The sequence below is a fragment of the Stenella coeruleoalba genome (genome assembly GCF_951394435.1).
Source record: "Stenella coeruleoalba genome assembly, chromosome: 1".
Taxonomy (NCBI): Eukaryota; Metazoa; Chordata; class Mammalia; order Artiodactyla; family Delphinidae; genus Stenella; species Stenella coeruleoalba.
The window spans coordinates 25,910,158-25,931,730 of record NC_137169.1 but is presented as its reverse complement, the minus strand read 5'-3'; the positions used below and the strand labels follow the sequence as shown (position 1 = coordinate 25,931,730).

Genomic DNA, 21,573 nt, shown 5'->3' with positions numbered 1-21,573 from the left:
TAAGAATCCGCCTGCCAATGCAGGGGACTCGGGTTCGATCCCTGGTCCGGGAAGATCTCACATGCCATGAAGCAACCAAGTCCGTGCACAACAACTACTGAGCCTGCGCTCTAGAGCCCACAAGCCACAGCTACCGAGCCCACGCACCACAACTACTGAAGCCCGCGTGCCCTAGAGCCCACGCGCTGCAACTACTGAGCCCAAGTGCTGCAACTACTGAAGCCTGCGCGCCTAGAGCCCGTGCTCCACAACAAGAGAAGCCACTGCAATGAGAAACCCGGGCACCGCAACGAAGAGCAGCCCCCGCTCGCTGCAACTAGAGAAAGCCCGCACGGCAACAAAGACCCAACACAGCCAAAAACTTTTTTAATTTTTTAAATAAAAAGAAAATGGTCACAGCACATAATGCTGGTGAGCTTATTGTGAAATGGTACAAATGGTAACAATAAATATTGGTCCAAGCTTTGAGGAAAACAATCTGACAATATGTATCAAGAGGCATAAAAATGCTCAAATCATTTTACCCGGTAGTCCTATTCCAGAGACGGGGGTGGGGGAGGGGGAAGCTGGGGCAAAGTGAGAGAAGCATAGACATATATACACTACCAAGTGTTAAATGGATGGCTAGTGGGAAGCAGCCGCATAGCACAGGAAGATCAGCTCAGTGCTTTGCAACGACCTAGAGGGGTGGGATAGGGAGAGTGGGAGGGAAGCTCAAGGGGGAGGGGATATGGGGATATATGTATGCATATGGCTGATTCACTTTATTGTACAACAGAAACTAACACAGCATTGTGAAGCAATTATACTCCAATAAAGATGTATAAAAAAAGAAAAGAAAATAGTTTTTAAAAGGGAATATACTTTAAGCATGTGCATTAAGCCAGCATACAAAGAGACTAACAAAGAGCATTCTAGGCAGAGGGAGTACTCATAGAAACATGAATAAGAATAAACAAAAATTAGCAATGCCCAAATGCCCAACAGTGGCGAGATTTTACAAGGAGGCGGTGATTTTATAGAGAGGCCATCATTTTATAGGAAAGTATCAATAGTCAAGAGCTTGTTCTTTGGCAGCAGACAGGTAATCAAAGATGAATAAGACAGGAACTCTGCCCCCAACGGTCTACAGTTTATTCCTTTATCAACTGTGTGAGTTTTGAGTCAGTTGCTTCACCACCCTATGCCTCAGTTTTCTCACCTGTAAAATCAACTATATAAACCATTTATGAGGGGAGATCTGAACACTAACTAGACGACAGGGGATACTATGGAACTGCTCATTTGTTAGTTTGGTGATGTTACTGTGTTCTTTTTTTAAGTCCTTATCTTTTAGTGACAACTACTAAAATATTTTTGAAAAAAGTTCAATAACATTTGTTCTGTAGTTTTTGTACTTTTCTCATGACACTGTTGTAGTTTGTGTACTACTCTCTCTCTCCCTCTCTCTCTCTCCTCTCTCTCTCTCTCTCTCTCTCTCTCTCTCTCTCTCTCTCTCTCACACACACACACACACACACACACACACACACACACGTGTTTCTGCCCAGCAGGATTGTATTTCAAAGACACAGGCAATTATTCCTCACCTGCTGTCTTCTGCAGACCTCGGCACAATGCCTTGCATGTGGAGGGTACTCAAATATTTGTTGAATTTTTAAAAAAGAAAAGAAAAGAAACAAAAAGGAGCCATGCATATTCCAATGATGAGAAGAAAACCCTGAACCAAGGATTATGTTTAATATGAGTTTTTCTCCCTGAGGTCCAAAAACAAAGTGCCTGGGCATGAAGAGCAGGGTACAAAGCTGCCATCCTGGCTAGTGAGGGGCACCGTCCTTGGGGAAGAAAGTGCAGATACCCCTGGCCAGGCTGGGTCCCTCTGACACACTCCCAGCACAACTGTAGCTAACTGACTATGTGTGCTGTCACCTACACGGTGTCTGTCTCCGCGGCCACACCGCGGGCAACACCGCGGTCCCCACCCTGGGTATGGTCACGTGGCAGGACTCCTAAGCGGTTGACAGCCTGAAGAAGAAACCTCAGCACCCACCAGAGGAGGAGCAGCACAGACCACCGAGAGGGTCAGTACCATCCTGGTGCCCAAGTCAGGAACACCAACTAGAGACTGGTCAGCCAGAGCTCCTGGAGCAGGTATGGGGCTGGGCTGGGACTACAGCCCTGCCTGCTCGTCTGAGGAGCTGATGAAGGGAATGGGGAGTGGGCCAGGGACCGCCTGCAACAGAAAGAAGGGAGCGGAACCGGGACTGGGAGGGCGACTGGAAGGGAGAGTAACTGGGAAGCAGCTGCTGCCTGCTGTGTAGCCTGGGGCTTGGCTGGCCTAGGCCTGGTGCTTCCTCTGTGTGGTAGGATGTGGGAGACCACAGGAATGCAGGGAATGCTAGTGCATCACCGTAGAAAACTGAATTCCTGAGCACATCGTCGTCGGGAAGGCTTACTCAGACAAGGCAGCTATGGAATGAATATCCATCAAGTCGTGGGTGGGGTAGGGGCGCCTGGAGGAGAGAGGGGCTCCCTCTGCCAGCCGTAGAGGAGGGGCAGGAAGAGCTACAAAGAGGAGCTAACATCTGATTGCCTCTGGAAAAACTAGTCAGCATGGAAACGAAAAGAAAAACAAAAACACATTGAAAGCTCACGATGGTCTAGGTACTAGTTAGGCACTTAAGTTTCCTTCCCAAAGCAAGACCACACAAAGGCCTGGAGATGCGAAAATCTTACAAGTGCCTCTGATTTCCTTTCCCCTCTTAACAAGGCCCGCTAAAGCTGCCAGAGGCCCTGGGCTGGATTCTGCAGAGGCTAGAAGGAATGTTCTGTCTATTCCTATTCCCTCGTTAACATGGAAAACTCATTAAAGATGAATTTTTACTTCTAGGAATTTATCCCAGAGCAGTGATCAGAGATGGATGTCAAGATAGACCCACAAAGCTCAAAATCAGGAAACCAAATGGACAATCACTAGAGTTAGATTGGCTAAAATATTATGTAGTCATCAAGAGGCGTGTTGTCAAAGATTGGTTAATGGCATGCAAAGAGCTACACCCCATATTAAGTGGGAAAAAAATCAGGTTACAAATTGATATGATCCCAACTTTATGGGAAAAAAGTATAATACATTTTTTAAAAGATTGAAAAGAAATCTAATGTTCAAAGAGTCTCTGTGGTGGAATTATGGGTGATAACGTTCTTTATTCCTATTGTCTGTTTTCCACAATGAATGTTTTAGTTTTTTTTAAATTAGATAACAATACACACACACAAATGTTATTTAAATGCACCCACCCAATTGAAAACAGGCCCAGTGGGGTAGGCTCACCTTCGGCAGGATGGGGGTAGGGCAGGTGTTGTCAAACAGGACTGAGTTGAAGATTCCATACTCGCCCTCACTGAGTTGGTACAGGATGGTCTTGGGGGCGGAACCGTTTTCCTCTGCAGGGAGGGGAGGGGGCGGGGCAGCACAAGCAGCACATGAGGGGTTGGAACTGTGGCAGGCTCAGCAAGGGGACAAGCTACTGAAGCAAGAGGGCTGCCCCTTCTTCAGCTATGAGGTTGCCAGCCTCCTCCTGTGAGAGGAGGTTCACTACTGTGTTGGAAACACCTTGCAGCTGAGCAACCCTGCCCAGGACACACTCCCCGACTGCATCTGAGCCCCTCAATGCCCCAGCAAAGGCAGAAGAGCAGCCCACCCAAACTCAAGACCCCAAGAGGTTAAGCCACCTGCTCAGAGGCACACGATGGGGCAGCGCATGAGCTGGAATGAGAAGCCAGGTCTCCCGGCTGGACTAGAAAGTATAATCCCCCAGATGTGTAAAGGAGGCCAGAATTCCATCCGTACACACACACACACAGAAGACCTTCCACCTGGAGCCCACCACCCCTCTCCGAGGAAGAGCACACTGACCTCAGGCTCTCGTGCCTGGGGGTCCCAGAGCAGAGAAAAAAGCCCCAAGATCAGAGTCAGACCTCTCACTCAAGAGGCTGCTGGGACGACTGATCTATCTGGAAGGTCAGGGAAGAGCGCTGATGTTGGCAGTGTGGACAGAGGAGCCTTGAGTCAGCCCAGCCTGGACTTGAATCCTGGCACTGCCCCTTATCAGCTGTGTGACCTTGGGCTAGTGACTCAACCTCTCCATGCCTACATTCTGTCCTCTATAAAGTGGGCTTAGACAAATATAAGTTGTCATTAATTACTTTCAATATGTTGTGAGAAGCAGTAGGGTGAGTAAGAGCCTGTACTTTGGAGAGAAGACAAACAAGGGGTGAAATGCAGGCTTTACCACTTACTAGCAATTAAGCAATTCACTTGTATTCTCTCTGGTTCTCAATTTCTTCATTTGTACAATAGGGTTAATAAAGCATCTATTCTCCCTAAGGTTGCTTTGATCTCAATCTTCATAAAATATAAACATGCATAGGAAAAAAAAAGATGCTAAAGAGTGTCTTGGGGTGAGAATACTTGATTGTAAACTTCCCTAAAGCAAGGACCCATTTTCCAGCTTCCCCCACCCCTTAAAAACAGACCCGGCTCAGCCAGCCACTGTCCCTGGCTTTAGGGAAGAATGGGGCTCCGCTGCCCACCTGGTACCTACCCTCCCTTCCAGGCTGTTCCAGAAGAACCTCCTTCTTGGCGATGATGCTGACTGCCAAGGTGAAGGCCGAGGTCACATAGTAGCGCCCCAGCTTGGCAAGGATGTCCACACCACAGCCCTCCGGGAAGTACAGGTCCAAGGCTGAGTTGACCACAGAAGAAATCTGAGAGGATGGGGGACAATTACATGTTTGAAATGTGGGGTTTATGCTGAAGACTTGCTGCAGCTCCAAGTCTATTTCTTGAAAGCTTCTTTGATTTCAGGTTACCCCAGCTGGTAACCACGGACAGCTGGACAAGAAGGTAGGCAGAGACAGAGTTGGGTCAAGACCTTCACACTTGTGTAAATCACCCTTCAATGACCCTACAATGGGAAAAGACACTCTTAATCTAAGACTTGGTACTCAGATTCCAGAAGCCCTGACGTGGATTTTTCTTTCCTAAATAACCAATATGCTAAATAACACATTTTTTAAATAGAAACTACAGAGAAGGAAAAAGAAGGTCAACGTCACCCCTAATTCTATTACCCAGATTAACCTAATCAGTGTTAACTGTTTGGAGTAGCTCCTTTAGTTCCTTTTTATACAAACCTAAAAACCTGATTTTTTTATTATAAACATGTTAGGGCTATAAGTATATATGTTTTTATAAACTGTTTCACTCAATAAACTGAATGACCTCCCCATGTGTGTAAATGTTTTCACCATAAGAATATACCATAATTTAACCAATCCATGAGTGCTATAGGGACCAAGGAAGTCCACTGGACTTCTGTTATGAAGAATGCTGCAATGCTCATCTTTGAAGCTAATTCTTAGTGTCCATCACGTATTATTTTCTAAAATTCAGTTCCAAGATGTGAATATTCCAGGACCAGGCACCTACTAAGAAAAAGCGACCTCTAGTGGTTAAAGTTGAGATTGCAACGACACGTTTTTCCTGATTTCACCTTCCAGATGGGAAGGAGACAGACGGACTAGGAGTGGACAGAAGGTTGGCTTTTCCTTCCCCTGCCCACTTGACTTCTCATCAGTCCGCCGGAGGGTGAATAGGGCACACCCAGACCCTCAGAAAGCCTTATGACTTATGCAAATATGGTCTGGTTAAGCCTCAAATAGGTGCATGGACGGAGTCAGGCAGAGCTGGGTGCGCAGCCAGCTCTTCCATGGACTCAGGAAGTGAAGTTAACGTCTGCGAGCCTCAGTTTGCTCAGCTGTAACACAGGGTTAATAATAAAATAATCCAGGTAAAGCACTAAGCACAGCACGTAGCACATGGGACCCACTCACAGTGAGCTTCCTGGGATCATTATAACCCTCCCTGCCCCATCCCCACCCCCACCCAGCCCAGTGTGACACTTGCGATCCCAGGGTTACCTCTTCGAATCTCACTTTGGCCCCCTCCACTCCAGGGAAGCCGCCGCCAAGGTCCAGGATGTGCATCCTGTGGCCCAGCTCAGCACCCATTTCAAACACAAGCCGGGCGTCTGCGATGGACCGAGCGTAGGCCTGAGGGTCAGGACAGCCACTGCCAATGTGAAAACTGGGAAGGGAGGAAGAGCCTCGGCTTACACACAGGGGCCCAAGTACCACCACCTCAGTCCCAGCCAGGAGCAACTTGGCCGAGCACACTGGATGCTGTGCCCATTTTCCAGATGTAGTGACTGTGGGCATAACAGGTTAAATGGGCTGCCAGGGGCCATGTGGCAAGTGAGGAGTGGACAGGAGACTAGATCCAAGGTCCCTTGGCACTTGGCGCCCCCCCCATCCCTCCATGCTGCCCCTGGGTCTGAGCCTTCTGGGGTGAGGGCTAGGGCCCCAGATTCAGCCAGATCTGATGTACATCTCACTCAGCAGTCTGACAAGCTGTGCTTGAGTTTCCCCATCTATAAAGTGGGGATAAGATCCCACAGTTATGGGACAGTGTCCATGAAGCATTTAGCAGAGTGTCTGGCCATCCTAAGTCCAAAAAAAGGAAAGCTATATTGTTAGGTCATAGTTCTTGCTTCTTCCATATCCCCTACCAGAAAAGAGGCACAGCCAAGGTGTGCCAGGATGACCTTTGGCCTCAGGCTGGGAAAACTCCTGCAAAGCCAGGTCCCTCCTGGAACCTCCTGGGACAGGACCTTCTGCAGACTGTGGGGTTGGGGCAGTGGGACACTCCAAAACTTCTTTCCAAAGGGAGGAAGCTCTCAAATGGCAGAATTCTAGGCCCAGGGACAGGCCCTCCTTGGAGACCCTGAGGGAGGTCTCACACAGAGTTGATTAAGTCCTGGGAAAACAGGCAGTGGGCAGTGGGCGTGGGTGGTGATGGCGGGGCTTCTGGGCACTCACCTCACACCCACCACCTCTACGTGGTTCCTCTTGGCATCTTCAAGCAGTTGTCTGCACGATTTCAGCGACACTCCGAACTTGAGGCTCAGGCGGCTCCGGGAGTGGGAGTCATCGGTGGCAATGCACAGAACCATCCTGAGGAGACACGCGGCACCTCTGCAGGGGGCGCCATGCCTCACCCCCCCCCACCCCACCCCCGACCAAGCCTTCTCTAAGTCAAGAGGCGTGAACCCTCATGGCTCAGAGCTACCCAACCCCACAAGCCCCTGGACCCCTTCCTCTCCCTGCGCAGCCAGTCAGCCTCTGAGTCCTGTCCAATCCATTCCCTAAATGTCCCTGGGCCCTTCCCTGGGGCCCCTGCCCTGGTCCCAACCTCACCAGTTCTCCTCTGGGCAGCCCCACTTCTCCGAATCAGCCTTAACACCAGCCAGGCTTTTCCAACTTCTCTTGTATCGGGGGGACCATTTTTTAAACACAGTCTTATTGAGAACCCCGATATCCCCAATATGTAAAACAGACAAAATGGAAGCTGCTTTGGGTGAACTAGAGTGGCCCGCCACCTGGCTCCCCAGGGTGTCCAGTGACCAGGTGAGAGGCACAGCCTGAGCAAGATGTCCAGCCCTGACCCCTCCCAAAGCCCACGTGCACTGGGGTCCCTGCCCCGTGACAAGCATCATTCACTTCTCCTTCCCCCCTTGCACATGGTATGTTCCAGCCACATCAAATTTCTGCTTATCCCTCAAATGCCCCATGCTGCTTCTGGCCTCCATGCGTTTGCTCACGCAGTTCACTCTGACACCCTGTTTATGCCCTCCCCAGATGCTGGTCACCCCTCAAGGCCCTCCTTAAATGCCACCTCCTCTGTGAAACCACCACCCCCTCTTGCTTCCTCTGCCGTGACTTTGACCTCCGTAGTACCGTGGGCTTTGCTCTGCCTGGCCTGTAATCCATCATTTCTACCTCTGTCCTACTCAGGCTCTGCATCCTGGGTCCAGTCCAGGAGTGCCTGCCCCAACCTCCTGTGACTCTGGCCGGGTCCAAGGCAGGGTCCTCAGCCCCGGCCCCATTCCTCCCACTCCCTCTGCCCTCACACGCAGCCCAGCCTCCCACATGAGTGCTTCTCAGCTTACTTGGCACTGGGGTGGCTTTTTACCACCTTTGCCAGCTCCATCTCGTTGTCAAAGCTCAGCAGCCGGACGCCATGCTTGGCAGCATACTTGATGTGTGCAATTTGCTTACAGGGGTTGGCGTAGATGATCTTACTGGCGGGGACACCAATATGCTGGACCAACTCCATCTCTGCCTGTGGGATCCCAAAGGTGGTGGTGAGGAAGCACCAGAGCCTGCTGGGCCCACGGAGGCCAAGGAAGCACAGATGAGGGGCAAAGTCATAACTGTGCCTGGGGAGGTCCATAAAAAGTGGGCCTCACTTTTAGACAACAGGTATACAAAAATCAGTACGCACGCTGGTTCACCACTGACAGGCAGGGCTGCCATGTACAGCTGTGTGGGTGGTTTACTGCACAATCCTAGGGAGGGAGGGGTCCCGTTCAGAGAATACATGGTAGATTTGTATGTTTATTATGACTTCCTAACAGTAAAGCATCTTGCCCTAACAAAATCAGTACATTTATTTACAACAATTAAGTGTCTTAAGGAAGGGATACATTTTCTAATTCACACAAAGGCACTCTACAGATTCATGGTAGCCCTGAAAACAGGTTTCTGACACATTTTCCTGGCAGATTGAAATGTTTAGAGACTATCACTTGATGTATTAGAAAGTTCACCAGACCAATAGTCTTTTTGACACAGGACATCCAACATCCAGACACCTGCTCTGTGCATGGCATGGTGCTGGGCGGCTCCAGCAAGGCCCTCCCCACAGGGCCTCCTCTTCCTCACCTTTCCAGAACGGTGCTCCACCTGACTGCTGCATTAATGATCCAGACGATGATGATGATGGCGAAAGCAACCGTGCTCACAGAGCGCCTACCACAAGCAGGCACTGAATGAGAGGCTTCACATCAGGTGTTGGCAAACTTTTTCCATGAAGGGCCAGAGAGTAAATACTTCAGGCTTTGTGGGCCGTATAGTTTCTGTACAGCTACTCAAATGTCTTTGTGGCACCAAAGCAGCCACAGGTAATGCATAAGTGAGTGAGCGTGGCTGTGCTCCAATAAAACTCTACAAGCCCCACCATCCGTTGTTTGCCAACCCTTGCTTTACTTATTTATGTGTGTATGTATGTATTTTTATTTATTTGGCCTCGCCGCGCACCTTGCGGGATCTTAGCTCCCCGACCAGGGATCAAACCTGTGCCCCCTGCAGTGGAAGCACAGGGTCCTAGCCACTGGACCGCCAGGGAAGTCTCCAACCCTTGCTTTAGGCTCACTCTTTTATTTACTCCTTACAATACGCCACCAGATGGTATTAGCTCCATTCTATAGAGAAGGAAACATGCTCAGAGAGGCTATGGAGCAAGTAGGAGGCAGAACCAACTTTCAAATTCAAGCCTGACCCTCCATGATTAAGAAGGTGGCAGTTTGGAAGCACGGTAGGAGACACAGGGCCATCTTCAGCCATCCCAAGTTTGTAACAAGACTGTAATTTTAATGTAGCAACTTTTCAGCACAAGGTATTTATGTGCATTATCGCATGCAATGCCTATAACTATCCTATGAAATATTTATCGGCCACATTTTACAGAGGACAAATTGAGTTCAAAGAAACCCACTTGCCTTGGTGACACAGCCAGTGAGTAGCAGAGGGAGACACAAAGGTCCACCTCCAGAGCTGGAACTGCTGTCATCACAGCTTGCTTCCAAAGACCCCACGTCTGAGCAGTTATGAAAATGTGGTTTCGCTCCCTGCTTCACCCAAGAGGTGAGAGGAAGCAGCAATGGTAACACTTTGGGGACCTGTGGTTTAGCTTTGATTAAAATTATTTAAATAATAACCATTGTCATTCATTAAAGGATTACTGTATGCCAGCCATTGCATTAAATATTTTATAGACATTCTCATTTCATCACCATATTAATCTTATGAGGCAGGAAACAGAGGCTCAGAGAGGCCTTAAGTGACTTGTCCAAAGTCACACGGCTTACAAGTGGCACTGCTATAATTCTAACCCAGGACCGTCCGACTTTAGCACACCAGCTCTTAACCACAGCACTTCAGTGGAGAAGACATCTTGATGTTGAATTGGCAAGTGTATCTCGAGCATCTACTGAGTTGCCAGGCTTTGAGACAGGTGCTGATGAAAACAAGTGGTGAGTAAAGCAGACAGGGTCTCTGACCCTGTGGAGGTTTCAGGCAGATGGGAAAGAAGGGGAGGAATGAATGAACACTGAATAATAATAGGATTACAAATGGATAAGAGCCATGGAGAAAAAGTACGGGATACTAGAGAATGTGGGATGGGGAAACCTGGATGCGAGGGGGTGACGGACAGTTTTCTGAAGGTCAGAAATTTAAGCTGAGGAGGAGGTGTGGAGAAAACGGAACCCTCCTACACTTTTGGTGGGAATGTAAATTGGTGCAGCCACTACGGAAAACAGTATGGAGGTTCCTTAACAAACTGGAAATAGAGTCACCATATGATCTAGCAATCTCACTCCTGGGCATATATCTGGAAAGGACAAAAGCTCTAATTTGAAAAGATACATGTACCCCAATGTTCATAGCAGCATCATTACAATAGCCAAGACATGGAAGCAACCTAAGTGCCTATCAACAGATGAATGGATAAAGAAGATGTGGTGTATATATATATATATATATATATATACAAACACACACACACAATGGAATATTACTCAGCCATAAAAATGAAATTCTTTCATTTGCAGCAATGTGAATGGACCTAGAGATTATCATACTAAGTGAAATAAGTCAGAGAAAGACAAATACCATATGATATCACTTATATGTAGAATCTAAAATATGATACAAATGAGTTTATTTACAAAACAGAAACAGACTCAGAAATAGAAAACAAACTTAGGCTTCCAAAGGGGAAGGAAGGGAGGGAGGAATAAACTGGGAGGATGGGATTGACAGATGCATACTTCTGCATATAAAACAGGTAAACAACAAGGATTTACTGTATAGCACAGGGAACTATATTCAGTATCTTATAATAAACTATAATAGAAAAGAATTGAAAAAAGAATATAATAGATACATATATAACTGAACCACTTTGCTGTACACCTGAAACTAACACAGTACTGTAAATCAACTATACTTCAACTTAAAAAAAAAAAAGAAATTTAAGCTGAGCCCCATAGGAGGCCTGGGCCAGGCTGAAAGGGAAGGAAAGAATGTTTCTGGTAGGAGAAGTGGCCTGTGCAGAGGTTCTGAGGCAAGAATGTACTCAGCCTGAGGGAGGAACAGAGAACGCTGGGGTGGCCTGGGCAGGGTGCCCACAGTGGGGGACGATGAGCTTGGAGGGATGCAGGCAGAGCCAACAGGGAGACCAAGAAGGCTGATGTGATTTATATCTGACCCTGCCAGTGGTGGGAAACAGTTTGAGGGGTCTCAAGAGGGAAAAGGACATGATCAGATGGGCATTTTGAATGCAAGGTCTAAATGCATGTCACTCTGGCTACCGTGTGAAAATGGACCAAGGAAGGGCATAGGAGAATTCTGGGAGACAGTCACAACCTCCCTGGGAAACAGGACAGGCTGCAGAGAAAGGGGGGTGGTGACATCTGTAGGCATGGCTGGCAAGCTTGGTGAGGGACTGCACATGGGGATGTGGGGTTAGATGTCTGGGGGGGACTCCTCGCCCAGCAGACCCAGGGGCCCCTCTCGAGGGGAAGATCATGAGTGCATTTGAACACACTGGGTTCCAGGCATCGTGTGGCAACAAGTCAGCACCTGGATACACAGGGTCTGGGCTGGAGATCAAAACAGGGGAGGTGGTGGCATATTAGGGGTATTTGAAGCCATGGGAGGAGATGAAATCCCCTACGAAGACAGAGAGTTTATAAGAGAAGAGAGCCTGAGCCAGAATCCAGAGGAGCTCTCCCAGCTAGAGAGCAGGAAGAGCCGGTACAGGACCGAGGGGAGGAGAGAGCGTCCCCAGAAGAGGCAGAACAACGCAGAGGTTCTTATGCCATTCCTGTCAAAGCAAACCCTGTCTTGCAATTCACATCTGTGCAGAAGGAGACCTCTCCACTGTCAGAGGCACCCCAGGAGGGTGGAGCAGGCTCCCAGCAGCGTCCACTTTCACTGGATATGTTTCTAAAGTCCTTAAAACCAAGAGCACGTGTTGTTGAGTACAAGCATACCTCATTTTATTTCGCCTCACTCTCTTGTGCTTTGCAGATATCGCGATGTTTACAAATTGAAGGTTTGTGGCAACCCTGCATCAAGCAAGTCTATTGGCACCATTTTTCCAGCAGTGTTTGCTCACTTCATGTCTCTGTGTCACATTTTGGTAATTCTTGTGATATTTCAGATGTTTTCAGTGTTAGTATTTGTTTCGGTGATCTGTGATCAGTGATGTTTGATGTTACTATTGTCGTTGTTTTGGGGTGCCACGAACCACGCCCATATGCCCGTACCGTGAACTTAATGGATAAATGTCTGTTCTGACTGCTCCACCCCTCAGCCACTCCCCATCTCCCTCCCGCTCTTTGGGCCTCCCTATTCCCTGACATACAACAACCCAACCATATCGAAATTAGGCCAGTTAATAACCCTACAATGTCCTCTAGGTATTCAAGTGAAAGGAAGAGTCTTCTCTTAAGAAACTGCCACCCCACACTTCAGCAACCACCGCCCTGAGCAGTTGGCAGCCATCAACATGGAGGCAAGACCCTCCACCAGCAAAATGATTACGACTCGCTGATGGCTCAGATGATGGTCAGCATTTTTTAGCAAGAAAATATTTTTTACTTAAGGTATGTACATTTTACTTCAAGTATTTTTTTAGACATAATGCTATTGCACACTTAATAGACTACAGTATAGTATAAGCATAACTTTTATATGCGCCGGGAAACCAACAAAATTGTGTGACTCACTTTATTGTGATCTTCACTTTACTGCAGTGGTCTGGAACCCAACCCATAATATCCTAGGCTAGGCCTGTGTTTTTAAAAAGAATGTGTTTCAGGGCTTCCCTGGTGGTGCAGTGGTTGAGAGTCCGCCTGCCGATGCAGGGGACACGGGTTCGTGCCCCGGTCTGGGAAGATCCCACATCCCACGGAGCGGCTGGGCCCGTGAGACACAGCCACTGAGACTGCACGTCCAGAGCCTGTGCTCCACCACGGGAGAGGCCACAACAGTGAGAGGCCCATGTACCGCAAAAAAAAAAAAAAAAAAAGAATGTGTTTCAATGGATGCAACTAGAGATTATCATACCAAGTGAAGTAAGAAAGAGAAAGACAAATGCCATATGATAATCACTTACATGTGGAATCTAAAATATGACACAAATGAACCTATCTATGAAACAGAAATAGAATCAGGGACATAGAGAATAGACTGGTGGTTGCCAAGGGGGAGGGGGAGGAGAGGGATGGATTGGGAGTTTGGGATTAGCAGATGGAAACTGGCATATGTAGAATGGATAAACAAGGTCCTGCTGTATAGCACAGGAACTCTATTCAGTATCCTGTGATAAACCATAATGGAAAAGAATATGAAGAAGAATATATATATGTATAACTGAGTCACTTTGCTGTTCAACAGTAATTAACACAAAATTGTAATTCAACTATACTTCAATAAAAAATAAATTAAAAAAATAAATTTAGGGTTTCCCTGGTGGCGCAGTGGTTAAGAATCCGCCTGCCAATGCAGGGGACACGGGTTCAAGCCCTGGTCTGGGAAGATCCCACATGCTGCAGAGCAACTAAGCCCGTGCGCCACAACTACTGAAGCCTGCGCGCCTAGAGCCCGTGCTCCACAACAAGAGAAGCCACCACAATGAGAAGCCCGCACACCGCAACGAAGAGTAGCCCCCGCTCTCTGCAACTGGAGAAAGCCCGTACACAGCAACAAAGATCCAACGCAGCCAAAAATAAAATAAATAAAAATTAAAAAAAAAAATTAAAAAATACTAAAAAAAAAAAGAATGTTTCAAATGAGGAGTCGCTACTCAATGGGTATAAAGTGTCAGTTCTGCAATAGGAATCAGTTCTAGAGATGTGCTGTACAACATGTTGCCTATACTTAACAATTCCTTATTAAACACTTAAAAATTTGTGAGGGTAGATCTCACTTTAAGTGTTCCCACCACACACACACACACACAGACACACACAGACACACACACTTTTTCATGGTGAGATCAAAAGCTAGGAGAACCAGGAGTGTCCCCTACAAGGTCTAAAAGCATCAACATGGACACATCTCCAAAACCTGCTGAGCTTAAAGCTACTGTAAGGGACTTCCCTGGTGGCGCAGTGGTTAAGAATCCACCTGCCAATACAAGGGACATGGGTTCGAGCCCTGGTCTGGGAAGATCCCACATGCCGTGGAGCAACTAAGCCCATGCAGTGCATCACAACTACTGAGCGTGCGCTCTACAGCCCACGTGCCACAACTACTGAAGCCTGTGCTCCTAGAGCTCGTGCTCCGCAACAAGAGAAGCCACCCCAAGGAGAAGCCCGCGCACTGCAACAAAGAGTAGCCCCACTCGCCACAACTAGAGAAAGCCCACGTGCAGCAATGAATACCAAACGCAGCCAATAAATAAATAAATAAATTTATTTTTTAAAATAAAAATAAAGCTATGTGGCACAACACCTACCACATGAACAGCTTATATTTTGTTACAAAATCACAAGATATTTTGTATGTTTCCTATGGATCATATTTGTAAGTATTTTTCAAATACCATGTGGCCACCGAACTCAGAATGTTGATTATCTCTGGAGACATAAAGCTGACGTTCTACTTTTTTTTTGCAGATGAATCAACGTATTATTTGAATAATTCAAAATGAATGTCTAGAATAAAGTGCTCACTGGATCCTGGAGATTGCTGGGGACGTTGGCAAGAGGAGATTCCTTGGAATGATGAGTGGAGGTCGGGAAGCAGTGGCTTAAGGACTGGGTGCTAAGGGAAAGAGACAAGTGACTGCAGACAGGCAAGTGTAGACAACTCAGTTTGGCCACGAAGGGGGAGCGAGGGATTGGGCTGGGGGACGATGTGGTGTCCAGAGAAGGCATTTTAAGATGGGAGGATGCTGAGGGAGACAGCCAGAGAGGGCAAGGGGTGGGGTAGGAGAGGTGACATAAGGTCGTTGGGAAGGTGGGTGGGTGGACCAGAGCCCCGTGTAAGGCGTGGCTGGTGCTCTTGACCCTGGAGCCTGTCTGATGCATATCTGTACACCGAGTCCCAGCTCATGCCTGACCCTAGGTTAGTGGCCGCCAAAGCATGGTGCTGTACAGCGTGGCCACCAGCTCCAACCAACCAGAAGAGGGCAGCCTTGGCCTTCCAAGAAAAGCTGTGCCACCTCTCAGGAAATGCACCCAAGGGCCACATGATCCCACCTACCGGGTGGGGTCTCAGCTCTGCCATCCCCTCCCCAGGGATCTTGGCAAAGACAGCAGTGATAAAGTCAGAGACCCCTTGCCATACTCAAGCGGCCCCTTCCCAGGGCATCCCTCAAACCTCTGTGCCTCCTTGCCTCATACACTAACTGCTTCCTCATGGGGCTGTTGTCAAAATCACGGTGATAATAATTACCTCACAGCGTTGTTTCAAGAGTCAAATGAGATCATGTACAGAAAACGCTTGGCGAAGCACATGACACAACAGGAGCCCTCAGCAAACGTCCGCCCCCCCGACTTCAAGCCCTACACGCCACAACTCTGCCCTTTGGAGGCCAGTCCTGAGGCTTGAGGGCCAGCACAGGGCCCCACCTCTGGGTTTCTGGAAGCAGAGGACTCTAGTCAGTGAGGTTGGGTCCTGTTCTTCACCCCTAGGCCAAGGGTTATGGAAAAGGGTCCCCTTCCTCCTCGGTCAGAGCAGAGACCCGGCATGCTGCAGGGGGCAATCTTGGCTCTGCTACCAGCAAGCTGTGTGAAACTGACCCCCAGTTCCTCAACTGCAAAATGGCAATCTCTTCTCCTAGGCACTCCACGGGGCTTTATGTGGGGCATGCATGAAACCAGGTGTGCAAAACAAGAGCTGATGCAAAGGGGCTTCACGGGTGACATGAGGGAGACTCACCTACAAATAAGGACACTAACATGCGTCTCTGATAAAGGTGAACCTGCTCGTTCCAACCGTCCACCATGGTGTGCACCTCTCTCCCACCTGGAATCCCTCCAGCCTCCTACCCAGATGAGCTCTCCTCCTGTCTCCTCCAGATCCCTTTCTAGAATCCTCCGCACAACACCCAGCTATATTGCTGACCAGGGTTTAAAAGGGATTCCCCCTCAAAACAATCATTACTAAACATTTTTAAATAATTGTAATAACAATATCACAAACCAATGCCCACAGGCTTGCTCCCACCTCAGGACCTTTGCACTTGCTGGTCCCTCTGCCTGGAATGCTCTTCCCCTGGTTATCCACCTGGCCTGGATCCTTTGCTTCCTTCAGATCTCTGTTCAAATTTCAGTGACGCTTTCCCTGGCCAAACCATCTAAAAGTACAATCCTCTTTCCCGACATCCATGTCTCTTCCCTACTTCCCTTTCCCTCTTTAATTTTCTCCACAGCATTTACCATCTAAAATACCATAGACTTTCATTGTTTCACTTGTTTGTTCTTTAGAAAGCAAGCTCCACGAAGGGACTTCTTTTGTTTTGTTCACTTGCTAAATCCCCACCTAGAAAAGTACTTGACCCCCCAGTAGGTGCTCAATAAATGTTGCTGAATGAATAACTATGTCCAAAGCTGTACTCTGAGGAACCTTTATAGCTAAAAGACTTATCAAGTAAGAACAGAATGGAAATAGATGAGCCGTGCATTCAACTCAAGGACAACAGAGTCTGTTTTACTCAACACTGTATTGCCAGCCCTACCTAGAACAGTGTCTAGCACACTGCAAGAGTTCAATGAATAGAGAATGACAGTAATAAACAAATCTAAAGAGAGCAGGAGGGAATTAAGACAACAGCATTAATCAAATCAGAAAGGCAGCAGAACTGGCAACAACAAAATTCTATAAGGATTAGTTAAGAAAATGTACAGTCACACGTTATTAATATTATAAAAGAAAAAAATAAAACCAATGATAAAATGATGTTTTTGTTTTGTTTTAATTAGAAGAATATCACATATAGCTCTATGCCAAGAAGTTTGAAAATCTCCATTAAAAAGGTGACCCACCTACCCAGGGTCACACGTGGTTCCAATGTGGAACTTCAAGGCTGGCAAATTCCACCCTCATCCCTTACACCCCTTGCATGTGGTGGCCCTTCCCAGAGGGCAGGGGCCAATTACAGGTCACTCCTGCTTCCCCAGGTCCACCCACAGCAGCTGCAGCCGGGCCATGTGGGTGTTCAGTAGGCAGTGAGGGTCAGTGTGCAGGTGGGGGGCAGGGGCTCACCTTGTTGGCACAGCTGAAGCCCAGTCCTAGCTCGGCCAGGACCTTCAGCACACCCGGGCTGTTGTTGCACTTGACAGCGTAAAAGGGTCGGACTCGCGGCAGGCACTTCAGAAAGCAGAAGTGCTTTCGCACTACAGCTCCCAGGTCGGCCACAAAGAAGGCAGCGACCTCTTCCTGCACAACAAGAAGGGTGAATATGAGACCCCACCCAGCTTCCTCCTAGTGCGTGCCATTCACGGTCCTCCCAAGTACCCTGCTCTAATATTCTCTGGGGATCCCCAAGCCTACAGGACATTTGAGGCTCTGTGATCCAGCTCCAGTCCCTTCCCTCACTTCAGCTCAAACTCCAGCTCTATCCTAGATCATTTTCCACCTCCCAGCCTTTATTCCCACCATGTCCTCCATACAGAATATCCTTCCCCCACATGTATCTGGCAAGTTCCTAATCCACCTTCAAGTTCCAGCTGAAATGCCACCTTCCCCCAAACCAATAAGACAACTCCGCCTTTAAGGCTCCCACTGCGTTTTGCACATGCTTCCAAAGTATCAGAACTCTGTGTATATAGACAACTGTTTTCTCCAGAAAAAAAGATAAATTCCTTGAAGACCCACAGCCTACAGCCACTGCCTTTCGCATTTAGGTGTTCAAAGAAGACTTGAAGTAGTCCCACTGCTACTGCAACCCATGCCTGAGGACAGCTGTTTACTGAGGGTTGAACACATATGAGGCCATTGGTGAGACCACATTAATTAAACCTTTTCTGGGACTCAGTTTCCCTTTTATGCAACACTTTTTTACTGATGCCCCCCTGGTGTCTGACCAAGCATACCTATGCAAGTATGCTAAGTATGCTTGGGCCTGCAAAAGAACCCCTTAAGCAATTACAAGCCCATTCAATCAATGCTAAGCAGGAGTTTCTACAAAATGCAGAGGGGGCCATGGAGAAGGAAAGTACAAAATCTGCCTGGGGCAGTCAGGAAAAGGTGACACGGATGAGTAATAAGTAATGAGCAGAAATAGGTAAGAGGCAAGAGAGGCTGGGAGAAGGGAAGCGGGAACAGCCTGGGCAAAGGAGTGATAATGGAGCCCATGGAATCTTCGGGAAATACGAGCAGAGTAGTTCAGCTCTGATGGGGCATAATACACACCGTGGGAAAAGCCAGGAAGGGGGCTGTGAAGGCAGAGGGGCCTGGACCCTGTAGGGAGGGGGAAACTGCCGAAGAGTTCTGATTTTGAGCAGGGCTGTGATAGAGTTGGAAGGGGTGGGATGAGGCAGGGAAAAGGTTAGGGGAGTTTTAGAGAGATGAGGCCTAAACTACACGGTGAGGTCCCAGAAGAACGTACTGAAGGGTAATTCAAGGAGGCTGCATTCACAGAGTTTGGGGGTGCCCAGGTGTGGGAGGGGCAGTGAGGACTCCCAGGTTTCTGACCTAGAGGCCTGTGTAGATGATGGTAGTGTTGTTCATGAAGGCAGGGAACACAGGAGGGGCAGGTATGGGGGCAAGGACCAGGAATTTGGAGAAAAAATGAGACGTCTCTCACAAACAGAAAGGAATGAATACCAAATAAGTGAAAGAATCAGATGTGGGCCCTAGGAGGCAGCTGAGCCTGCTGGGAGAACAGAAGACCCATCCCCACTCCCAGGCCCTCACCGTGGTGGCCTGTGAGGCCCCCAGAGTGAGCTGCTCCAGCAGGTCTCGGGTGCTGAAGCCCTCCTCCACCATCACGAAGTCCGCTTCACTCAGGCAGCCAGCCATGCCGAGGAGGAGCCGATGGGCTGGATGGAGCTGCCGCTGCCTCCGGCGCCTTAGAAAGTATGCAACACACTGCTGGAGGAGAGTGAGGGGGCCGCTGGGGGGCTGGCGTCAGCTGCACCCCTCACCTCCCCAGGCCAGGGCGCCCACTCCTGTCACACCCTGCCCCCAGCACAAGCCTGGGGAGCTTAGGTTCACTGGGAGGAGTGAAGGAGAAGGACGATCAGGAATCCTGGACTGGGACAAGGCATTATCTGCCTAGATGTCACTGCCTCTCCGAGCCTCAGTTTCCCCATCTGTAAAATGGATGCATTGTTTTGGAGATCCTTTCCAGTTCTGAAATTAGGGTTTGGGTTTAAAGGGAAAGAATGAGAGAGAAAGAGCAGGAAAGCCGAGTGGGGAAGTTTCCAGGTGACCCCCCCCCAACCTGACCACGCCCACCTGAAGTGGCTGCAGGTGGTCCCACCAAGGAGTCTCAGCCTGAGAGCTGAGGTTCGAGTCCGCTCTCTGCTGCGTGACCCTGGGTACGCCCCGTCCCCTCTCGGAGCCTCAGTTTAACCGTTTGTAAAGAGGGGCCGGGCTGGTCCTGACGTGCTAGGACGGTAAGCGTGCGTGGGGGCTCCACGTGGTGGGTGATGGCCGAGGGCTCCCGGGCAAGAACTGAAGGCTGAGGTTCTGTCCGGGTGAGCCCTCCTGAGTGCAGGGCCGAGGTGCCGCCCCCCCAAACCCCCTTACCAAGCCCCGTGCTCCTTCGCGGGGCCAGAGTCAGGCACGCTGCTAGGGGGGGTCGCCGGTGACCTCGAAACTTGTGCAGCACCCCGAGGAGGAGTGGCAGCTGCGGAGCCGAGGCCCCTGCTGAGAGGAGACAAGAGGGGCCAGGGAGCAGGTCAGCAATGGAGCCCAGAACTACCGCTCCCGAGGCTCCCCAAGCCTCTCCCCCGCACTCGCCTTAAAACGCATTTACACGGCTTCGACCCATAGGTCCCCCCAGCGAGTGAAACGGCACCTCCGCGCCTCCGCTCGCTAGCTTCCTCCGGCTTGGGCCCCGCGGCCTGCTGCCCTGCCGCCCTCCCGCCCGGCAGCCACCGACGCCACGCCCCGCCTTTCGCCCGGCGCTCACTTATATAAGCCCCCCAGACCCCGCCCCTGGCGCTCAGGCCCCTCCTCCGCTCGGCCCCCCCTCCGTAGCCCTGGCAACTGGGTGCCACCATCCCATTGGTCGATTCCGACATAAAGCATTCAACCCTGCTAGCCGGCTCCGCAAACGTGATCCTCAGTCCTACAGAGACCCCTCTGCCGCTACCCTACGCTGGGAAATCTCAACTGCAGGCCTGCTAGCTCAGAACCCCGAACGTCTACGCGGTGGGACGCTTAGCTCCTGGATATTAGATCTTGGAGAATGGGCAGGAAGCCAGGAGGTTTTTTATTTGCTCTGGGAAGCCTTTTCTGTGACTACCTCAGCTCGACGGTGCCTCTCCTCTCTGATCTGGTGAATTGCCCACTCATCCCAGGAAGCCCAGGTCAAATGTCATCTCCTTGTTTTACTTTTCTAATAAAATCATTTTTATTTAATTGCCTCTTCCAGCATCCTCCAACTCAAAACCCAGATGAAATGTCTTCAAAGATCCTTCTTGTGACTTTCCCAGCTCAGGGCAATCCCTCCCTTCATCCCATCTTCTGGATCTGGCAAACTCTTACCTCTCAAATAAAATGTCTCCCTCTCCAAGAAGCGTTCTCTGACTTCCTCAACTCAAAGCGTTTCTTCTCTTTTATACCTATTGAACTCCTGCTCCTGCACATTCATCAAAGTCCAGTATGTCATCTCCCCTGTTGAGCTTCCCATGACTTCCCTAGCCAGAGGAACAATGGAACTCACAGCACTTACATCTGTGTGGACTCCTCACTCTTTTGGCTTTTGTTACCCGTAGCTTGAGATTCCGGTTGTTGCTTTACACTTCTTGTTTGGTTACACTTCCCAGCTAGTCTGAGCCCCCAAGGGCAGCAACTGAGTGCCTGGCTCCTCAGAACACCCAGGGCCTGGCATAAACAAGAGTACTGGGACTTCTCTGGTGGCGCAGTGGTTAAGAATCCGCCTGCCAATGCAGGGGACATGGGTTCGAGCCCTGGTCCCGGAAGATCCCATACCGCTGAGCAAGTAAGCCCGCATGCCACAACTACTCAGTCCGCATGCCACAACTACTGAAGGCCACGTGCCTAGAGCCCATGCTCTGCAACAAGAGAAGCCACCCAATGATAAGCCTGTGCACCACAACGAAGAGTAGCCCCTGCTCTCTGCAACTAGAGAAAGACCTCATGCAGCAACGAAGACCCAACGCAGCCAAAAATAAATAAATA

The 21,573-nt window shown here is 49.2% G+C and overlaps 1 protein-coding gene across 9 annotated transcripts in view; it reads right to left on the bottom strand.

Annotated features, from left to right (window-relative positions):
* The window catches only part of AZIN2 (antizyme inhibitor 2), a 34,519-nt gene extending 14,223 nt beyond the window's left edge, over nucleotides 1–20,296 (bottom strand). For 2 of the 9 annotated variants that reach the window (XM_079937501.1, XM_079937506.1), the window contains exons 1-8: nucleotides 19,954–20,073; nucleotides 19,117–19,293; nucleotides 17,464–17,637; nucleotides 8,070–8,242; nucleotides 6,940–7,095; nucleotides 5,983–6,148; nucleotides 4,605–4,767; nucleotides 3,332–3,444 (exon numbers count right to left, since the gene is read on the bottom strand). In XM_079937501.1, the coding sequence (XP_079793627.1) occupies nucleotides 3,332–3,444; nucleotides 4,605–4,767; nucleotides 5,983–6,148; nucleotides 6,940–7,095; nucleotides 8,070–8,242; nucleotides 17,464–17,637; nucleotides 19,117–19,221 (1,050 nt within the window). In that variant the 5' untranslated portion in view covers nucleotides 19,222–19,293; nucleotides 19,954–20,073. Of the gene's footprint in view, nucleotides 1–3,331; nucleotides 3,445–4,604; nucleotides 4,768–5,982; nucleotides 6,149–6,939; nucleotides 7,096–8,069; nucleotides 8,243–17,463; nucleotides 17,638–19,116; nucleotides 19,294–19,379; nucleotides 19,398–19,659; nucleotides 20,074–20,166 lie in introns of those variants that run through there. The other 7 variants (XM_079937508.1, XM_079937509.1, XM_079937504.1 and 4 more) reach the window with 7 other exon arrangements.
* Between the last annotated feature and the right edge of the window lie 1,277 nt (nucleotides 20,297–21,573).